Here is a 21,978-nt window from a genome sequence, read left to right on the forward strand (position 1 = left end):
GGAGGATGAAGGGCACTGCCAGGTTAAGCCTTGTAGGTCTTGCTGCTTTGTGTGACTGAGTCCACAACTGCAGGGCTGGGACTGCAGCCCCAGCTGTCCCAAAGCCAAGGAGATCAGAGTTGTAAAGGAGAGCCAGTCCAAGGCAAATGGTAAATCAGGCCCTTTAATCTGTTGACTGGATTGTCTGGATGACTTCAGTGTTCTCTGTTGATGCTGAGAACCTGGAGCTGTGCTGGAAGGTCTCCTTCAGGTTCCCACTGTGCAGGCAGTGATTAACAGGGGTTTGGGGATGCCAGACTTGCATCAGGAGCTTCTCCACTTGCACACCCACAGTGAGGGGTTATTGTCTGTGTGCCTTGTGTTCCTCCTCCAGCTGTGAGGGCACTCTCAGAGCCTCACCTCAGCAAGGTCTGGAATGGCCACAGGGTTGAGCTCTGTCCCTGTGAGCTCAAACTGGGACTTGGAGGCAGCCCAAGTCCATGGTCAGGGTGTCTCAGTGGCAGAACTAAAGAGCCCAGGATGGCTCTGACAGGCTGATTAGCGCATGGGGAAAATCTGTTTTTGCTGGGGCAGCCTCAGTGCTCAGCACAGAATGCCTGCAGTGGGCAGCACATAAACACAGTTTATTGCTTTGGTAAAAGCACACAGCTGTCACTCAGAGGGGCAGGGGGTGTCCTGGCTGCATGCATGGCTGCTGGTGTGGAAGGCACCAGTGCTGGGATGCTCTCTCCTACAGAGCAGGAGTTTCATGGCTGTCACAGAGGAGACCTGGGCTGTGCTGGTGCACTTCTGAGGCTCCATGAGCTCCACAGAGATGATCCTGAGGTCCTGTCACACACCAGGCTGGCCTCATCCAGTGCCCAGGGTCCACAACCTGCTCCATGCAGCCTGACCCCACAGCCAGGAGCAGCAGGATTGCCCTGGGCTGTGCTGCAGGCCAGGGCTGGGCAGGTCAGCAGCGTGTCACAAGGGAGGGGTGTCAGTACATCACCAGCACTAAAACAGGCAGCCTCCAGTTTCAAAAAACCCTTCTAAATACGTGCACTAACTTTGCTTGGATCTGCATGGAAAGCCTCTGACACTTCAACCAAAGTGAAAATTCCTCTGCAGGACACCATTGCTTGTTTTTGGGCACTGCACATTGTGTCAGTGGAATTGTCCCTGACAGATGTGCTTGTATGGAGGGGGAGGGAGGTGCCAGGCCCTGGGGAACGTGGGACACAGCACCTGGAGCTTGCCTGGCATGGCTGGCAGCAGGATGAGGGTGGAGGGAAGGGCAGGGCAGGGCAGGGCAGGGTGGAGCTGCCATGGAGATGTGGTTTGGCTGCGAGCTGTGCTGCTGTGCTGCTGTGCATGTGAGGGGCTGGGGCTGCAGCCATTCCCTGACTGTGCCTTTCTCTCCCCAAGCTGATCAGTGGTGGTTCCATTGTCAGTGCTGAGGCAGTATGGGATCACGTCACCATGGCCAACCGGGAGTTGGCGTTTAAAGCAGGAGACGTCATCAAGGTCCTGGATGCTTCCAACAAGGACTGGTGGTGGGGTCAGATCGACGATGAGGAAGGATGGTTTCCCGCCAGCTTCGTGAGGGTGAGTGATTTTCTGCTTTTTACTGCCCTAAGGAATCCCTGCCCATGCTCAGCACATCAAGAACTGAGCTCTCACTCAGTTTTTCCTGTGTTTGTTCTCACTGATGCTGATTCCCCCTTCTTTGCCTGTTTTCTGTCCAAAAAATGGGCAGCAAAGAAGGTTTCTGCTTGCTGCTGCCTCCTCAGCACACAATTGTTTCCCCTCTGGTGCAGCTCTTGTGTTTCCCCCAAGTTTGGCCAGTGCCAAGAGGGAGAGATCCATGACTGGAACTGGAGCTGGGCTGCCCAAAAATGTTCATGCTGTTACTCTGGCCTGGGATAACAAATTGTGTTTGGGATTTTGGGATAACAAATTGTGTTTGGGATTTTGGTATTTTGGGATAACAAATTGTGTTTGGGATTTTGAGTCTGACCCTGGAGCCAATGGTGGCAACAAGTCTGGAAAATGGATTTGTGTCATGTGTGATTGAGGTGAAAACCTTCTTGCAGAAACACTCTCACCTGTGTCACTAACACTGTGCTGCAGCTGGAAAGGCTGAACAGAACAATCTCATTTTGTTTGCTTAATTTAAACACTGAAATATTCTGGGCCAGTTTAACCTCTCAGTGCACAGACCAGTGCTGATTTCTTTGTGATTCTGGGAAAAAGATTTAACAGCCCTTTGGTCTGCTGTCACAAACAAACAGTCTGCAGGAGGTTTAAGAATAGTCTGGAAAACACTGTCCTGTTTTTTTAAAAGCACACCAGAAAAACAAATGAACCAGTGTCCTTAGGGCCCCAGCCCATGGATCATGGTCTTGGCTGAACTCCCCATCTCTCCCTACACTTTCCTAAGGCTGGGAAGGTGGTTTTAGAAACTGGGGGGAACAAAGGGGAGGGGAATCAGTGAATCTCAGACAAATGTCTGGAACAAATCCTGGATCCTCATCCTTGATGCTGAGGGTAAGAACAGCCTGACCAGGCAGGTTTCTTGCCTGTTCTGTCCAGTATCCCAATGAGAGCAATCCTCCATCAGCTCTGCAAGAGGCTGGCTTGGCTGTTCCATCTGGGAATCACTTGTTGAGGGCAGCAGGGACCTGCCCTTTCCCCTCCCAGAGGGGAGCAACGCCTGGCTCTGCTGCCTTAGTGAGAATTAATATTTAAAAACAACAGTTCTGGCCCATTTTGTCTGCAGGTCTTGAAGGGAGGCTGGGGAGAAAGATTTGCCCCTCAGGTTTCCAAAGCAGCTGAATAAGGAATGAAAGAACTGCGAGAAGAGCAGATGATCACTCACATCATGAGCAGGCTGCGTTTTTCTCTGTTGTACTTTGAGCCCTGCTTTTTTAAGATGATGCCAGAAAACTGCCTGATTTAGCCTGGGTGGTTCTAGTTTTACTTGCAAAATAATTGCTTTTCTTTATATCTGTATTTCTCTTCTGCAAGCACAGAAGGAAAAGGGAGCAATATGTTGCATAGAATATGAATAGTATTCAAGTGAGGGATGTCAGACAGACCAGACAGGTATAAAGCCAAATAGGATTAATTTCAGGATATTTCAGACTTCAGGCCTCTTGTAAGTACTAACAGGAGTGCAGGAGAAGATCACTGCACAGTTGGGCTCCTCTCAAAGTCCTTTGAATCACTTCTGAGGACAAAACTGGGCTGGGAACCCAGTTTGCAATGAGCTGTCTGACGCTTCTTGCTCTCCAGCCAGATCATCTGAAAACCTTTGGCAAAGCATTTGGCACTCACAAAATCTCATAGCAGGGAACTTCACATTTGCAAGTGGAGAGGAAAACAGGAACCTGCTGATTCTCTTGGCCTCCTTTACATGACAGCCAGGGGTGGCAAACAGAAAGCCTCCTGAATTCCCTGCACACACAGCAATTGTTGTCTCCCTGCTCACACCTGCGCTAATCCTCTTAGTAGCTTGGGGCTTGGATAGAAGGAAGGTGGGGAGAGGAAACCACAGAGGTTTAGGAGCTCAGGAACTTTCAAGGAGAAACTGGATGGAGAAAAAGCAATGTTTATTTGGGGGAAGAGAAAGTACAGCATAGGAGAAGTAAAATTTGGAGCCAGCAGGGAATGGTGAATGGTTTCTGCAGGGAGCTGCTGCACTCAGGGAGAAGGTCATGAAGGCCCCTAAGTCAGAAGGGTGGATAAGAACTCCAGATCTAAATGTAAGACCTAGCAACAAGCTGGGTTTAGACAGGTGAAGGTGTCTGTGGTGTATTTTAGTGCCTGTTCTGAGCACACTGGACACCCACAGGGCACAGCTGTGGTGGCTGCACGGTGTCTTTGAACATCCTGTCAGCTTCCAGTGGTCTGACAGGTTGGGAGGTACAGCTGAGAAAAACCAGCAGGAATTTCAAACAAGATTTCACATTCTGGTGCTGGAAATGCCACTTGTTTCCCCTCTGTGGATGGCAGAGCCTTGGGCTGTCTGTACATTGTGGGCTACAGATGAGTTTTTGCATAACCAGCACATTGACACTGGCTAAGAAAAACAGGCTCAGTGTTGGGAGGGAGGGATTTACAGCACAGAATTACAGTCCAGGGCTGCCCATGGAGCCATTGTTGTACCTTGAGGTCTCCTTCAGAAAGCACAGCAAAGTTTTGATTGCAGAGCCCCTCATCAAGGCTCCCAAACAGCCCAGGTGAGACCCTCCAAACACAGGAAATCAAATGGCTTAATGTTTGGGCTCTGACATATTTCCACTGCAAGAGAAATAAAAAGAGTAAAGCTTATGGATGCTGTGCAGTGGAATCTCTCCTCAGAGACATGGCAGAGTGCCCCTGTCCTGGGCAGAGAGGGGGATTTATTCCTGTGTAAAGCTCTCCTTAGTCTCTTTGGATACCAGACTGAGCTTACAGAATATATTTCTTCTCACCTCAGCGATGCTGAGTCTCCCTTCCTTATGTTGCTAAGCCAAGGTAAAGAGCAAAACTGGAGCTGAGGAGCTTTTACTGCAGCTTCTTGTGGTGCCTGGTGACTGAAGAGGGGAAGGAATGGTCCTGCCAAGGAGCAAGGAGGGGCTATAAAATCCTCATGGTCTCCTCTTCCAGGAGAAGGTGCAGGGGTGGAGAAGTGCAGGGGTGGCAGTGCTCCATGTTCTCTCTCACCACTGCCTTGGTTCCCCCAAGTGTTGTAATTTTAGATTGATTTTCCTGCTGAAAAGCTGCCTTTGACCCACTTTATTTTCTGCTGCTAAAGGAAAAGTGCTGGATAAATTGGAGTGAGCTTTTAAGGCACTGTGGAGAAGGAGACTCTGAACCCAGAGCCAGGTCCCAGTGCCTGGCAGCTCGTGCCTTTACTGGGCAGGTGGGTTTAGCTTTTAGCTGTTCCTGCTCTGGATTGCAGGTGCAATTCCCCATTTTGCTGCCCCATCTGCTTCTTTTGGCCTGTAAAATCTGATTGTATCTTGTTGAGCTGCAGCCCTTGCATTAGCATTCCCTCAGAGCCAGGGCCATCAGATTTCCCAAAGAAAAGAGGATGGAGCTGCACAGTCAGAGCCTTCTAAAGGAGATTTGATTCTCCTGTGGTAAATCCAGCTCACAAATAGCAGTGATGGAGGCAGGGCCCAGCACAGGCAGCACTGCTGGGGACAGGCTGAGCTGCAGAGTTTGGGGTTCCTAAAGGCAACTTAGGAGCACCCCAGGGCTCCCTGTGCCACCTGCAGCCCAGACAGGGCCCCACTGGCACTTCCCTGGACAGGCTGGTTTGGAGGGGCAAGCCCAGCGTTTGGAGGCCTTTCTTAGAGTCAGGCAAAGCAGGCAGGAATCTCCACAGCCCCTCCAGGCACAAACCTGCAGAGCCCCTTCCCTGGGCCTGCCCTTCCTCAGCCTGGCAGGGCTCTGAGGGAGCTCTGAGCTGCTGCTCTTCCCTCCTGTGTGCCACCAGGGCTTGGGCTTTGGGAAATGGGGGGCTGAGCCCTCATTCCCAGGATTTGGATGGATGGATGGATGGATGGATGGATGGATGGATGGATGGATGATGGATGGATGGATGGATGGATGGATGGATGGATGGATGGATGGATGGATGGATGATGGATGGATGGATGGATGGATGGATGGATGGATGGATGGATGATGGATGGATGGATGGATGGATGGATGGATGGATGGATGGATGATGGATGGATGGATGGATGGATGGATGGATGGATGGATGGATGATGGATGGATGGATGGATGGATGGATGATGGATGGATGATGGATGGATGGATGATGGATGGATGGATGGATGGATGGATGGATGGATGGATGGATGATGGATGGATGATGGATGGATGGATGGATGGATGATGGATGGATGATGGATGGATGGATGGATGATGGATGGATGATGGATGGATGGATGGATGATGGATGGATGATGGATGGATGATGGATGGATGGATGGATGGATGGATGGATGGATGGATGGATGGATGGATGGATGCACCTTGCTTCTGCTGCCAAATGTCCTGTTCCTTGTCCTGGAAGAGGATGCAGGAGATGCTCTGTGCTTCCCAGCAAACTGCATCCACATTCCCAGCCCTCCCACACTGGGCAGGGGCCGGGGCTGGCAGGGTCAGCTCCGGGAGACACACAGCATCTCCTGCAGCTCCTCACTCCTCCTGGAGGCTGGGAAAGGGGAGCACCTCGGGGCAGGCTGAGCCTGGAGGCTGCTGCTGCTGCTTTACTTGTGCAGAGCTCTGCACCACGGGCCCTCCTGGGCTGCAGATGGGCAACCTGATGAACTCCTCAATGCAGAGGGAAGTGTGGTGGGAGAGGATGGACAGGGATGGGGATGGACAGGGGTCAGGGATGGACAGGGATGGGGATGGACAGGGATCAGGGATGGACAGGGCTGGGGATGGACAGGAATGGGGGATGGACAGGGGTCAGGGATGGACAGGGCTGGGGATGGACAGGGCTGGGGATGGACAGGGATGGGGATGGACAGGGCTGGGGATGGACAGGGATGGGGATGGACAGGGGTCAGGGATGGACAGGGATGGGGATGGACAGGGGTCAGGTATGGATGGACAGGGCTGGGGGTGGACAGGGATGGGGATGGACAGGGCTCAGGATGGGACAGGGCTCAGGATGGACAGGGCTCAGGATGGGACAATGCACAGGGATGGAGAGGGCTTGGGAATGAGACAGAGCTCAGGATGTGACACTGCACAGGGGTGTGGCACTGTACAGGGTGGGGATGTGACACTGTATGGGCTGCACACAAGGACACAGCCCTGGAAGCAGCTCAGGGAGGCAGGAAAAGGAGCAGATCCCGTGGGAATGGAGCTGCTCTGCCAAGCAGGGCAGGGTGGAGGGGTGGGAGAGGGTCCTGAGGCTCTGGGCTTCCATGGATTTCTCAGGTTATTGGAGCCTCTGGCACTGCAACCCCTGTCCTGTAGAATCCAGATTCCCTGGGATGGCAGCAGCTCTCTGAAGGATGTGTGTGTGTGTCATTAATCTGCCACATTAGTTAATTGGGAGTGAGAATCCAGAATGGCACATTATCTCTGGTTGTGTCCTTGTGAATATCCAGTGGCAGCAGGTTAATCATCCAGCTGGCTGCTAACATGTTTGCTTTGTTGTGGTTTCTGATCATTATGAGGTGATCAGGCCTTGGTGCCTGTTGAAGGAAAAAGTCCTCTCCATCCAGTGCCTGCACTGAGCAGGGTAAATCTGCAATAATTGCAGGTCAGTGCTGCTGGCCCAGTGCCATTTGGGTAAAGCTGCAAGCTGATAAATTGTATTGACAGAAATTTTATATCATAGAATCACAGACTGGTTTGGGCTGGGGGGGACCTTAAAGCCCCTCCAGTGCCACCCCTGCCATGGCAGGGACACCTCCCACTGTCCCAGGGTGTCCCAATGTCCAGCCTGGCCTTGGGCACTGCCAGGGATCCAGGGGCAGCCCCAGCTGCTCTGGGCAATTCCATCCCAGCCCCTGCCCACCCTGCCAGGGAACAATTCCCAATTCCCAATATCCCATCCATCCCTGCCCTCTGGCAGTGGGAGCCATTCCCTGTGTGCTGTCCCTCCATCCCTTGTCCCCAGTCCCTCTGCAGCTCTCCTGGAGCCCCTGGCAGGCTCTGGGCTCTCTAACAGCCTGTCCCAGGTCACTGAATGTGTCAGGCACACTCTGCCCTCAGGGAAGCTCTGGTGGCTCTCCCCATGTCCCCATGGGAGGCTCCCCTTGCCCTCCACGTGCCTGAACAGATTTTCCAGGAATCTGCTCCGAGCTCCTGCTGGGCTCTGGGGTGAGCCTGCCTGGCCTGTGGCTCCTTGGCTCTGCCTTTTCTCCCTTTCCAAAAGGGTGTCAGTCATGGAGAACATGAATTAGCACAATCCAGCCATCAGCTCTCCCTGGCTCCCAGACGTGCTCCTTAGGGAAAAGGGCCTTTTTTCTGTGATTATTTTACTTTTATCTGCCTCTGCAAGTTCTTGCATTACACAAGAGCTGGTCATGACTTCCCAATTAGGGTTGAATTTTGGAACAGGACTGGGAGCCTCATGATAAGTCTGTTCCTCTCCACATGGAGGGGCCTTTCAATGGGAAATATCACGTAGGACCAGCATTATGCAACTTGATTTTTTTTTCCTGTAGTTTTTACTGATTTCTTTTAATTCATTCTTGATACAAAATGCTCAAAATGGCTTTCAGGGCTTGGTGGTTTGGTTGCTGGGTGTTTTTCATGGCCTGGGGGAAGCCCTCCCAGTGCTTATTTTACACCCCCTAATGTTTTCCATTGCTGAGGTGTTTAAAGAGACCCTGAATTTATTATTGTTTATATTTGTTCTATTATTGTTTATTATTTATTATTTATCCCTAGAAATCCCCACAGGGATGGCAGCCACCCATCCTGAGCTGGGAGTGCTGGAGAGGTGGGATAAAACTGAGAAGAACAAGAGTTCTGAAGTTTCTTTTCTAAGAATGGAGATACTTGCTCTGAGAGGGAGAGGCAGCTGTGCCTTGTGCCCCTTTGGAGAGATGGGGAGCAGACAGACCTTTTTCCAGGAGTGTGATCTCAGCTGTTCCCCACAGGAAGGAGGGAAATTCAGGCATTTTTGGGACCCCCATGTGTGTGGAACAGAGGGATCACCCTGTCAGAGGTGCTGGGTTAAAACAGGAGCGTTTGCAGCTGTGTCCAGCTCGCTCAATGTGACATTTCAGAAGTTTTTAGGGAAAGGCCAGCATCTCCCCAGTGTGGCTGTGCCACCTCACTGTCACTGCAGCTCCATCTCTGAGGCACAGGATGCAGCCTGGGCTGGTGGCACTGGGACTGAGGGCACAGTTAACCCTTGAGGTGCCACCTTGCCTTGGCCCAGCACGGCCCAGCTCCCTCCCAGTGCTGGGAGCTGGAGGTGCAAACCCAGCCCCAGGGGGGTCTCACCAGTCTCACCCAGCTGCTGGGTGAGAACAAGAGTCTGGGGATGCATTTCAGCCCATATTTCAACAGCTCCATCAGTTTTTCCATGATTATCCCCGGGTTTGGGTGAGGAAACCTCCTCCAGCTGCAGGGAGTGGCCTGAGGTCAGTCCTGAGCTGCACCTCAGCTTTTATTGCTCATGGTCCCAACTTCAAATGATGCCCTGGAAGAAGGATCTTTGCTGGAATTTCAGACAACTTCAGAGGTTTAGATGGAAACAGGAGTGTTTGAACAGCACAGTGGGATTCATCCTTCCAGCAGCAGAGGCTGGAGGGTGCAGGGTGGAAGCACCTTCATCTTCCTCTGGAGCTGAGAAAATTGTTGCATTTGTTTTTAATCTAAGGCAGAAGTCATCTAGACTAGAAATGTAATTTTTTTTTCCTTTTGGGAACATGGATTCTAGCAGGAAGGAGCAAAAATTTCATTAAAGAAGAAAGCAGGACTCCTGAGATTTGCAGATGAGGAAGGAGGGAGTGTTCCTGCTGTGCACAAAAGGCAGCCTGAATTTGAGGAATCCTGGAAGTTTGTAAGTTTGCTATCTGCCTTGGAGTTTCAAAGCCTTTAGGATTCATGACTCAGGTTTACACACACATGCCTTGTAATGATTAGATCTTTCTGGCTTTTTTTTAAGTGAAAATCAAATTTTTTTCTCATGATCACCTGACTCCAGGAAGTAGAGCTTTAAAAATGTGCTCTGCTGCCAAACTGGCAGGAATTTCATCAAACCTGGTAACAAGATGTTCCTGTTGGGTTTGGGAAGGCTGCAAAATCCCTTTCTGTAGGAGAGGAAAAGCAAGGTGGGGATTTATTTTAAACTTCAACCAACAGGGTTTAATCCCCACACTGGTCCTGCTGGATTTTCCACATCTGTTTGTTGGAATGCCAATGAAGCTGCCACCAGGACATGTCCCTTGCAGGACTCCCTGTGCCATTCTGGCCTTCCCAGGACCCATTTTCCCTTCTCAGGGTGCCCCCAGGTTTTCCCAGCACTGAAATTGGTGGCACTGCTGTCAGTAGTTGGCCCTGAGGTCCCTTACCCTGACAGGGACATTGCTCAGCAGCAGCACTAGCCTTATTTATTTATTTAAATTTTATTTATTTTTATTTATTTTTCAGCAGAAACCACTACTCATGTTCATGGGGTGTTGCTCTGCCCCAGTGGACCCCAAACCTCTTCCAGAGGAGGGTGGGTTTGCTGAAAGAGGCACTTTTCTAGCCAGATTTTGGGCTAGAAATTTTTTGTTTTTCTGAACAAGAGACATTTATTTCAGCTTGCCAGGAGAGGTTTTCCGTGCTGGATTCCGCTGTGTTTGGTGGGATTGGATCAGCAGCTCCCTCACAGTGACCCAGGGCTCAGCCAGGCCTCCCAGTGCTGATAGAAATCCTACAAAGCCCCTTTTTGATCCCCCAGATTTGCAGCATCATTAACATCCTGCTACAGAAGAGATTGGTTGGGGTTTTTTGGTGTTTGTGTTTTTTTTTTTCTTGGCCTTTACAACTCCCTGTGGGAGGGCAGAATGTGGGAGCTGCAAGAGGTGATTTAGCAGAACAGCTGCTGGTTGGGAATGCAGGGAAGGAGCAGGGGCAGGTTTGGAGGTTTTTACTTTCCTAATTTACAGGAACACTGCCCTTTACAATCTGTGCAAAGCCCAGTTTAAACTGAATAATGGGGAAGCAGGAAACACTATTAACATTGAAAGGAAGCCTGAAGATCAGGTTAATGATGCTGCCTGGTTTGCTCGTACTCTGTGTGTGGACAGTTCCACTGCTCACAAGAAAATGTATTTTTAGTTTGAAAGTCCCCAGGATTTAGGGACTTCAAACACCGAGGAGAGAAATTGCCTCATTTCCATCACAGCTGAGGTGGTCTGTGAAAGACAGAGGTATTTCTGTCAGCTCTAAGTTTTATTTAATGTTTGTTGACAAACTACCCTGAGCCCAATTTGAGTCAATCAGAGTTATTTGAAGCAGCTTTTGTGGGAAAAGGTAACAGGAGGAGCCCTTGATCCGTATGGTGTGTGCAGAGCACAGGCTGGTTCAGACACACAGGGGAGAGGTGGAATTTGCAATTTCTATGGATGCTTTTTATTTGATATTGGAAAGCAGCTTCAGTGTGCTGAGAGCACACAGATCCTTTTTCACTGCTTTTTGTAATTTTCAGTGCCCAGTGCACCTGTCCCAAGCTGCCCTCAGCCCCCAGGTTTAGGACCCTTGCTCAGGGGCATCCATTCTGCTTTGGGTGCCATGGTTTGGGGATCCCAGTGCTGGGGTGCTGAGATGTGGGATTTGCCTGAGCCAGGAAGGCTGTTCCTGTGAGCTGATGAGGAAAGCTGCTGAGAAATGGAATCAGGGCTCCTTCAGAGCCTGGGAGGTTACAGAGCTCCAGAAACACAGCCCAGAGCTGATGTGCACTTCAGATCTCTGGACCAGCCAGATATCTCCATATAGAATCCACATGGACATATCTCCACCTGGAATCAGTCCCCTGGGAAGGGCTCAGCCCCGCTCCCAGAGGATCCTGTGCTCAGAGGGACCCAGCTGGGGGTGGCAGGAGCTGGGACAGTGTGCTTGTCCCCAGCACTGCAGTTTCCCTCAGGCTGCCCTGTCCCTCTCAGTCAGGAGCTCTTGGCAGCACTCACTCACTCACTCACCCTGTCACAGGGGGCTTTCCCATCTGGGGTCAAAGCAGCCAGCACTGCAATCCCCAGGAGATGGGGAGTGTTTGGGGCTGGTTGCACCAGTATGGAACTGGGCAGGGAGGGCTGGGAGCTCTGTGCACACCCCAGGAGCTGAGGAGGGCTGGATCCAACGTCTCCCAGGGCCCTGCAGCCCTGAGCCAGCCCTGCTGCTGCTGGCAGTGATCCCTGTGCTTGCCTCTGTCCCCAGCTATGGGTGAACCAGGAGGATGGCGTGGAGGAGGGAACCAGCGAGGTGCAGAACGGGCACCTGGACCCCAGCGCCGACTGCCTGTGCCTGGGCAGGACCGTGCAGAACCGCGACCAGATGAGAGCCAACGTCATCAACGAGATCATGAGCACCGAGCGCCACTACATCAAACACCTCAAGGACATCTGTGAGGTACCTGGGGCTGGGGAGCCTCTGGGGGCTGGCCTGGGGCTGTTCCTCTGCATCAAACACCTCAGGGACATCTGTGAGGTACCTGGGGTGGGAACAGGACATGGAGGCTGGCCTGGGTCTGTCCCTGCTGCATCAAACATCTCAAGGACATCTGTGAGGTACCTGGGGCTGGGGAGCCTCTCGGGGCTGGGAACAGGGCATGGGGATTGGGAGCAGGACATAGAGGCTGGCCTGGGTCTGTCCCCACTGCATCAAACCCCTCAGGGACATCTGTGAGGTACCTGGGGTAGGAACAGGACATGGGGGCTGGCCTGGGTCTGTTCCTACTACATCAAAAACATGAGGGAGATCTGTGAGGTACCTGGGGTGGGAACAAGACATGGGGACTGGGAACAGGACATAGGGGTTGGGAACACAACATGGGGGCTGGCCTGGGTCTGTTCCCACTAAATCAAACACCTCAAGGACATCTCTGAGATACCTGGGGCTGGGAACAGGACATGGGGGCTGGCCTGGCTCTGTCCCTGCTGCATCAAACACCTCAGGGACATCTGTGAGGTACCTGGGGCTGGGGAGCCTCTGGGAGCTGGCCTGGGTCTGTCCCTGCTGCATCAAACACCTCAGGGACATTTGTGAGGGACCTGGGGCCAGGAACAGGACATGGGGGCTGGAAACAGGACATGGGGGCTGGCCTAGCTCTGTCCCCATTATATCAAACACGTCAAGGACATCTGTGAGGTACCTGGGGCTGGGGCACACCTGCCCATGGTGAGGGGCTGGCAAGGGCTGAGCCTGGGTTTGTCCCTGGGTGATTTGGGAACAAGCTGAAGTGTCTGAGGACTGTGTCTAACGGAGGAGCAGCATCTGTCAATATGTATTGACAGTTCTGAGAATTTCCTGCTGGATCTGATAATTCCTTTAGTTTGTATTAACCAAAAGTGCAATTTCCTGACCTTTATTCCATAGCTCTTTGACTAAAACATGATGAGGTTCAGATCCTTCAAGCAGCCCTCTTAATTAAAACCCAATGCCATCTACTTTTGAACTTGTGATTGAGGAAATTAGGTTGTAATTAAACCAATCAGTTACCCATGTCATCTGTGCCTTTCATGTCAGGTTCACAATTTCCCCTGGCTCAGGATGGCCCCCATTTGCCTTTTTTATGGCGAGACTGAGGGCAAAACATTTCCACCATGGGAAATGAAGAAGGGAACCAGCAAGCAATGGACTGCAGTGACTGACCCACAAATCCCCAACTTGGTTCTTGTTCATTAGGGTACAATTAACCCCTACAACCCCTTAGGTTCAGGATTAGTGCCCTGAGCTGACCCCAAGGTGCAGAGCCTGTGGTGCTGGGTGTCTGGGAAGGGGAACATGTGGCTGTGCCAGAGTTGGGCACTGTGTGTGGAGATGTCCTTATCACTGAGAGGCAGAAGTTTGTGAGCCCTGAAATCAAAGTCTGGGGATGGCTTTCAGCTCATCCCTCGCAATGTTTAGGATTTAGTGAGCCTGTGCCCAGTCAATGTGGTGAAGCCCCTTGGGGATGGTGCTTAGAGGAATGTCTTCCTCCATTCATCCTTGCTGCTTTTCTCCCAGCAAGGCAGAGCAGCCATCCAAAAAGCATCTATGACACTTTTCAAATATGGAAGAGCCTTGGGATTTCAATTTGGAAACAAATGAGCTTAATTTCAATGTGCTATTTCAGTCAGAGAGCTTTGCATTGGAGAAGGGAAGACTGCAGACACTTCTCCACATTTTGTTTCTTTTCATGCATTTGCACTTTTCTGTTGGAAACGAAAACAAAAGAAACAAAAATAAACCTTAACTTGCATCTCCAGCCATGTCACCATGTTTCTGCCAATTGGGATTCTCAGGAGGTGCAGACAGGTTCAGCTACAGTGGGGGAACACTGATTTACTGCCCCTAATGATGTATCCCAGACAGGAGAGATCCAGAAAGCTCTGCTCTCTCTTTGCTCTGTGTGATGCAGACTGGGATTGAGGGGATAAATCTTACCTGCAGGTAGAGCATCAGGAAATGATTCAGCTAAGCAGGGAGGAGGGCTGAAATGGGCATTCTCATCTGTGCAACGATGGGCTGTGCCTTGCTGGAGAGAGGCTCATGATGCTCACTTTAATCCCAGCAATCCCTCTGCTAGGGAAGGCTCCCTGAGCTCTGTCAGCTGGGGGCTGGAACAGCAGGGTGTGAGCAGGGCTGGGCTGGGAGAGCTGGGCTGGGAGAGATGGGCTGGATGATGGATGGATGGATGGATGGATGGATGGATGGATGGATGGATGGATGGATGGATGATGGATGGATGGATGGATGGATGGATGGATGGATGGATGGATGGATGGATGGATGTATGGATGGATGGATGATGGATGGAGGGATGGATGGATGGATGGATGGATGGATGGATGGATGGATGGATGATGGATGGATGGATGGATGGATGGATGGATGGATGGATGGATGGATGATGGATGGACGGATGGATGGATGATGGATGGATGATGGAGGGATGGATGGATGGATGGATGGATGATGGATGGATGGATGATGGATGGATGATGGATGATGGATGGATGGATGGATGGAGGGATGGATGGATGGATGGATGGATGGATGGATGGATGGATGGATGGATGGATGGATGGATGGATGGATGGATGATGGATGGATGGAGGGATGGATGGATGGATGGATGGATGGATGGATGGATGGATGGATGGATGGAGGGATGGACGATGGATGGATGATGGATGGATGGATGGATGGATGGATGATGGATGGATGGATGGATGATGGATGGATGGATGATGGATGGATGGATGGATGGATGCATGGATGGATGGATGGATGGAGGGATGGATGATGGATGGATGGATGGATGGATGGATGGAGGGATGGATGGATGGATGGATGGATGGATGGATGGATGGATGATGGATGGATGGATGATGGATGGATGGATGGTTAAACAGAATGACCACCTCTCCTGGCTGTCTCTAAGCCCACTATGGGGTGAAGAATACTTAGCACTTAACCTCCTGCAAGTCCTGCCCAACTTTGGCCTATACTTCAGGGACTACATGGAAAAGTACTTTAAAGAGAGACAGTTTGGCAGCTATTTTTAGATATTCATTGAGCAAAACACTCTCCAACATCTGCTCATCAGTCAGCTCTCCCTTCTCTGAGCAAACCTGACGGGATGAGCAGGAGGAAGGATGACATTGTTTTATGTAACAGAAGTAAATTTACTGGAAAAACTCTGCAGCAGCCTCCTCTGCTGAGTGTTATGGATGAATCTTGAGTCTCCTTTTCCTGTCTTGTCCTGGAAACCACCTTCAAACGCACAGAGAGGATGAGGCTTGGGAACTCCTCACATTCCTTTATTCTCCTTGTGCTTTCAGAGGTGCCTGCACAGAAATGTGCTGCTTCAGCTCCTCCAGACATGTGATTCCAGAGAAATGATGAAGCAGCACAGGGAGGATGGGAATAGTGAGGATGGGAATTGCAGCCAGTGGCAGCCCTGAGGCTGGGAGACATTCCTGTGTCCAGGAGGGGAGGGATGTCACAGAGCACAGGGAGGGGACACTGCCCCATGGCCGCAGGGAGAGCTTTTTCCTGGCTTTTTCCTGGCTTATTCCTTGGGTTTTTTCCCAAGCTATTCTGAGATCATCAGCTAAACAGGAAAATCTGCCTGGAGAGATGCTCTGTGTCATTTCTCCCCAGTCTGGATTTTGGTTTGCCCTGTGACCATCCTGCAGTGTGGGAAGCAGCCTGCTCCCATTCCTCGTGGTCTTGGAAAATCAGAGGGGGAAACCCAGGGAAATGAGTCATCAAGGAGCTCCTGGGGGAAGAGAGGCCTAGATTAGGAAGTGTAGAAGGTGTTCCATAACCCAAACTTCTCTGCTGAAAAGCCAGGAAACTCAGGGTGACGGCATCCTCCGAGCTGAGCTGCACATGGCAGAGGTTGGGTCCAGGCCAGGTCGGCCAGAGTTGCATTTCTCATTCATGTTTGAAGTTGTCCCTGCCAGGAGCCACATGGTGAGTCTGAAGGACAGTTCATTGCAGGGTTCCAGTGTTCATTGTGGCCCAGCAGCTGCATGTCACCAGCTGGCAGTGTGACTAAGCATCCCGAGTTCCCAAATTTAGCCATTCCACTGGAGCTGCTGGCGTTTTCTTCCCCTCGTTTTTTCTCCTTCCTGTGTAATAAAGGCAAGCAAAGTGAGCACAGTCATCTCCTGATGACCCCTGTCTTGTTTCTTTCCAGTCAGGATGCTGCTAAATAGACCAGGCCAGTTGCAACATCTGAGATGTGGCCTTGCAAAGTTTCTAGCCTAAATCATTCTGGTTGGACTTGATAATCCTAAAGGTCTTTTCCAATGTTAAAAATTCTGTGATTCAGTGATGATCATCCTGACAGGTGAAGTGTGGGAGGATGAGGGGATTTGCTCAGAATCTTCCCACCCTCCAGCACATCAGCTGCAAACTTGTTGGGGATGCACTCCATCCCCTCATCCAGGTGGTTGATAAAGATACTAAACAGAACTTGCTGATGGTACTAAACAGCTTCCTTGTCCTGATTACTGATCTGAAAGGAGAAATCAGAGCAGGCTCAAACAGCCCCTCACAGCTTTCTGTGGAGGCTGAGCCACTGGAAGGATGGGGAAGCAGCAGTGCTTGTAGGAGACCTGGGTAGGAGGTGTTGGGGCAGTGGGGTTTGCAGGAGCACTGAGCTCCCCTCCTTGGGGCTGTCCCCCGGCTGTGGCTGCTCTCTGCAAATCCTCTTTTCTCACTCTCACAGGGTTACTTAAAGCAGTGCCGGAAGAGGAGGGACATGTTCAGTGATGAGCAGCTGAAAATCATCTTTGGGAACATTGAAGACATCTACAGATTTCAGATGGGCTTCGTGCGGGACCTGGAGAAGCAGTACAACAACGAGGACCCCCACCTCAGTGAGATTGGGCCCTGCTTCCTGGAACACGTGAGTGCACTGCCACTGTCCCTCAGGCCTGGGCTGGGAGGGAGGGAGGGTTCCCAAAGGCAGGAACCTCTTCTGGTAACAGATCAGGGGCTGCTCCATGTGCTGTGGGAGATACAGAGGAGGGAGAGCTTGGATATGCAGTTGGATAACCCCCAGTACATCTGAGTCACATGGATGAGAAGATACTGGAGGATTTTGCCTGGCCCATCCTACTGTTCCATAAACCACCTCCTGCAAGAGCTGATAAATTGGCCAATGTTGCAAATATGGCAGGAAATGTCAAACAAATGCCAGCCCTGGAGCTGGAGGCTTTCCTGGAGGGAGAGGGGGGCAGCTCCTGTGCTGTGTCAGGACAACAGTTCACTGCTTATCAGAGAAACTCCTGATAAACATTCCTGAAACTTCAGCAGGACATCCCCAAAGAGTTTCACAGCATCTTTTAAACATCCCTGGGTCTCTCACTGGGCTTTCCCTGAGAAGGTGCATGAGGTGTTAACATGGCTGGTTCTTATCAGAGCCTGCAGAAAGCAGCATCACATTCCACCTCTGTGCTGGGGAGATGTAGGAAATCTTGCTGAGAATCAGTAACTCAGATGTCATGACTTGAGGCTGTGCTGTCAATTCATTGATAGTGACAATAGCAAGAATTGCTGCTGAGATTTGGAGGAAGATCTGACACTTGCCTGTCACCAGACAGGGGCTGAGAGCTGGCTGATAAACTCCTGATAAATTGTCCCTGCTTAGCCATTTGGGAAACCGAGGGGTGAGGATGTTTAGATCCTGCTTAGAGATCTCCAAAGCATCTTGTTCCTCATTTTCTTCAGGAAGAGAGAGCTGTCAGTGCATGGCTGGGTCAGCTGTGGGGATGGGAAGGACACTGGATCCCTGTTCCCAGAGAAGCAGCTTGTTTGGACCCTCAGGGATTGAGAAGTAATTGCTGGGCAGGCATTTGGCTAAATAGAATCTGTCCTTTTATTGGAAGGCATTGGCCACAGCTCAGTGGAACTGGCTGGTTTGCAGCACCTGCCTTTGACCTGGGCTGTCTCAGAGTTAATTTGTGGTGCTGGGCTGTGCCCATCTCCTTCCCAGTGAAATCCTCCTCTGCCCTTTCATTGCCTCGTCTGCATGGCCCAGATGAATCAAGCCCAAGTTAAAGGTGACACTCTGTGGTCAGTGAAGGCAGAAAAAGGACATTCCAACAAAATAGATGCCAGAAAGCTTGTTGGACCAGTCCAAAAGGTGGAGGAGCACACGTGTCAGTGGGGTTTTTGTTTGTTTTCAGTGTTTTCTGGGGCTCAGTTCCTGGGGAAATCCATGCAGTGCCTTGGGTTCCCCATTGGTAAAGGCAATTTCAAACATCCCCAGCTCCCAGACACTTGCCAGGTGCTTCAGGCTCAGGGAAAGAGCTCTAGGAATAACAAGGTTGTCCTCTTGTCTTACCAAAAGCCAGAGCTCTGCTGGGTTGTGCCTTTCAACCCTCCCTGCAGGATTTGAAGCTGAGAGCAAGCACAGCTCTGTGGAGGGCTCACATTGACACACCTGTACCTGCAGAGACCTTGGGCTTGTGTCAGAGTGCAGGTCCCTCTCTGCACTCCCTCCTTTCCCAGCACCTCTTCCAAGCAGGAGGAGCACTGTAGGATCTGTCCTTCCTCCTGCTTGGGCTGTGCTTGGAAATTCAGAGTGGTTTGGCTTGGAAGGGTTGGGTTGGGAAGATCATTTTGTTCCAGACCCTGCTGTGGGCAGGACACCTTTACAGACCAGAATGCTCCAAGCTCATCTTGAGCACTTTCAGGGATGGGACTGCCATAGCTTCTCTGGGAATTCCATCTCAGGGCCTCCCCACCCTCCCAGGAGGAGTTTCTCCCAGTATCCCTGTCATGGTGGGCATTGTTCAGAGTGCTGTGACCTTCCTGAAGAAGGGTCTTGAAAAAGACACCTGGGGGGCACAGGCATGTCTGTGCTCACACTGGGTGATTTCAGCTCTTCTGGGATCCAGGAGACACAGAAGGAGAGTTGGGGTCTTTGTGTGGGGCTCCAAGGAGAGCCTTTATTGAGCTTCTTCCTTGAAGGGTTCAGTGACGAAGGAGCCACTGGGGCAGGGAAAGCAAGGGTTTATATAGGGATCTTGAGGGGCAGGACAGAACACCAGGGCCAATGGGATACATTGAATCTGCATGTCACAGCAAGGGAAAAGGCTGGGAGAAGCCTTTCTCTCACCCTAGTGGCCTGAAGGGTTCTCCCTCCAGGAGAGAGTTGTGGTTCCTTTCCCTGTTGGCCCACCAGCCCCACAGGTCCCACAGAACCCTGCCCTTCCCAGCCCTGGTGTGGCATTGATCAGCCAGGTCTCTGCCTGACCCATCCTCCTCCTCCTGCCCTCACAGCAAGACGGCTTCTGGATCTACTCTGAGTACTGTAACAACCACCTGGACGCGTGCATGGAGCTCTCCAAGCTGATGAAGGACAGCAGGTACCAGCACTTCTTCGAGGCGTGCCGCCTGCTGCAGCAGATGATCGACATCGCCATCGACGGCTTCCTGCTCACCCCCGTGCAGAAGATCTGCAAGTACCCCCTGCAGCTGGCAGAGCTGCTCAAGTACACGGCCCAGGAGCACAGGTACCTGCAGGCACGGGGCCAGGGCTGTGCCCTGCAGGGAGGGCTGGGGGTCTGTGCAGGGCTGGGGATCTGTGCAGGGCTGGGGATCTGTCCAGGGCTGGGGATCTGTCCAGGGCTGGGGATCTGTCCAGGGCTGTGCCCTGCAGGGAGGGCTGGGGGTCTGTCCAGGGCTGGGGATCTGTCTAGGGCTGTGCCCTGCAGGGAGAGCTGGGGGATCTGTCTAGGGCTGTGCCCTGCAGGGCTGGGGATCTGTCCAGGGCTGGGGGATCTGCCCAGGGCTGGGGGATCTGTCCAGGGCTGGGGATCTGTCTAGGGCTGTGCCCTGCAGGGCTGGGGATCTGTCCAGGGCTGTGCCCTGCAGGGCTGGGGATCTGTCCAGGGCTGTGCCCTGCAGGGCTGGGGATCTGTCCAGGGCTGGGGATCTGTCCAGGGCTGTGCCCTGCAGGGCTGGGGATCTGTCCAGGGCTGGGGATCTGTCCAGGGCTGCTGCCCTGCAGGGCTGGGGGATCTGTCCAGGGCTGGGGATCTGTCCAGGGCTCCTTCCTTACACAGGGATTGGGTTTTCTGTCCAGGGCTGCTGCCCTGCAGGGAGGGCTGGGGATCTGTCTAGGGCTGGGGGATCTGCCCAGGGCTGGGGGATCTGTCCAGGGCTGGGGGTCTGTCCAGGGCTGGGGATCTGTCTAGGGCTGTGCCCTGCAGGGCTGGGGATCTGTCCAGAGCTGGAGATCTGTCCAGAGCTGGGGATCTGTCCAGGGCTGTGCCCTGCAGGGAGGGCTGGGGGATCTGTCCAGGGCTCCTTCCTTACACAGGGATTGGGGTTTCTGTCCAGGGCTGGGGGACGGACCTGTCCAGGGCTGCTTCCCTACACAGGGCTGGGGGTTTCTCTCCAGAGCTGCTGCCCTGCAGGGCTTGGGGTTTCTGTCCAGGGCTCCTTCCCACCCACAGGTTGGAGTTTTCTGCCCAGTGCTCCTTCCCTACACAGAGCTTGGGGTTTCTTTCCTAAAAGGGGTTGGGTTTTTCTGTCCAGTGCTCCTTCCCTACCCAGGGGTTGGAGTTTTCTGCCCAGTGCTCCTTCCCCACAAAGGGCTTGGGGTTTTCTGTCCAGTGCTCCTTTCCTACACAGGGGCTGTGGTTTCTGTCCAGGGCTCCTTGCCACCCAAGGGTTGGGGTTTTCTCCCCAGTGCTCCTTCCCAACAGAGCTTGGGGTTTTCTGTCCACTGCTCTGTCCATCCCAGGGCTTGGGGTCCAGCTCTCGTCCCTGTGACATCCTGGATCAACAGGAGCAGGACAAAGGGTTAGCACACAGTTCAGTCTTCTCCAAGCAGCAATTCTCGATGGAGACACACTCAGCCCTGTTCTAATCAGACATGTGAACTAATTACCCTTGGATGTACTTTCTGATGCTACCAGTTACACTGGAAACATTACCTAATTAGCATTCAGTGGTCTGAGAGGGTCCTTCCCTGCTCCCAGGGAGACCCTGGGCACACAGTGAGTACAGGGCCAGGGTCTGCAGCTGGAGCCTGATGTGGGGAGAGCTCCAAACCTGCTCAGCTTTTCAGCCCAGTCCCATCTCTGGTTTTGCTGTGGAGTTTAGGTTCAGAGGAGCACCCGCAGTTTGATTGCTTCCCAAAATTTCCAGCATCTCTTTTGCTGCTGCTGAGGACAATCAGCCTTGGCTGCCTGACAGTGTGAATCAGGAGCAGTGCCTGTGATACCACTTGGGATTTACTGCTGTGAAAATAAGGTGAAAGAAAAATCAGGCCCTGTGAGAGCACATTTGTTCCTGCCCTGCCAATTTTCTTACTTTTTCCAAAACCCATTTAAAAGCAAGTGAGAACAGAAAAGACCAGTGATGTTTCAGAAACTTTTACAAGTGTTTGATGGCTTGTTTTTCCCAGGCCCAGAGCAGGAGTGGGATGGGAGCAGAGATGCATTGATCTGCTTTAACCTGACCCACAAGTCTGAGTGACTCAGGGAAGCCAAATGCCCCTAATCACCAATTTGGACAAGCCTTTGGCTTCAGATCCAATTCCTGCTTTTCCAAAGACCAAATCAAACTTGGAATGGACTGGTGGGAACCTCAGGCTATCAGAAGGCAGCTCTGGGATCCCACAGGTTGTGGGTTTCCCCTTCAGCAGCCACAGGAGGACCCACAGCACTGGCTGGGGGCTCAGATGTGGCTTCCCACCAAGAGGGTGTTTAAAATGACCCTCTGTGAGTTATTTGGGAGCCACAGCAAAGGGGATGTGGGCAGTGTGATAACACCAGGGTTGGGTTATTTTGGGAGCACATTTCT

At 52.1% G+C, this 21,978-nt stretch overlaps 1 protein-coding gene across 9 annotated transcripts in view; it reads left to right on the forward strand.

Moving 5' to 3' along the window:
• The window catches only part of ARHGEF9 (Cdc42 guanine nucleotide exchange factor 9), a 131,532-nt gene that overhangs the window by 60,871 nt on the left and 48,683 nt on the right, over positions 1-21,978 (forward strand). For all 9 annotated transcript variants that reach the window (XM_054516340.1, XM_036401981.2, XM_036401980.2 and 6 more), the window contains 4 exons: positions 1,408-1,587; positions 11,881-12,072; positions 16,886-17,065; positions 19,447-19,679. In XM_054516340.1, the coding sequence (XP_054372315.1) occupies positions 1,462-1,587; positions 11,881-12,072; positions 16,886-17,065; positions 19,447-19,679 (731 nt within the window). In that variant the 5' untranslated portion in view covers positions 1,408-1,461. Of the gene's footprint in view, positions 1-1,407; positions 1,588-11,880; positions 12,073-16,885; positions 17,066-19,446; positions 19,680-21,978 lie in introns of those variants that run through there.

Source organism: Molothrus ater, chromosome 14 (genome assembly GCF_012460135.2).
Source record: "Molothrus ater isolate BHLD 08-10-18 breed brown headed cowbird chromosome 14, BPBGC_Mater_1.1, whole genome shotgun sequence".
Taxonomy (NCBI): Eukaryota; Metazoa; Chordata; class Aves; order Passeriformes; family Icteridae; genus Molothrus; species Molothrus ater.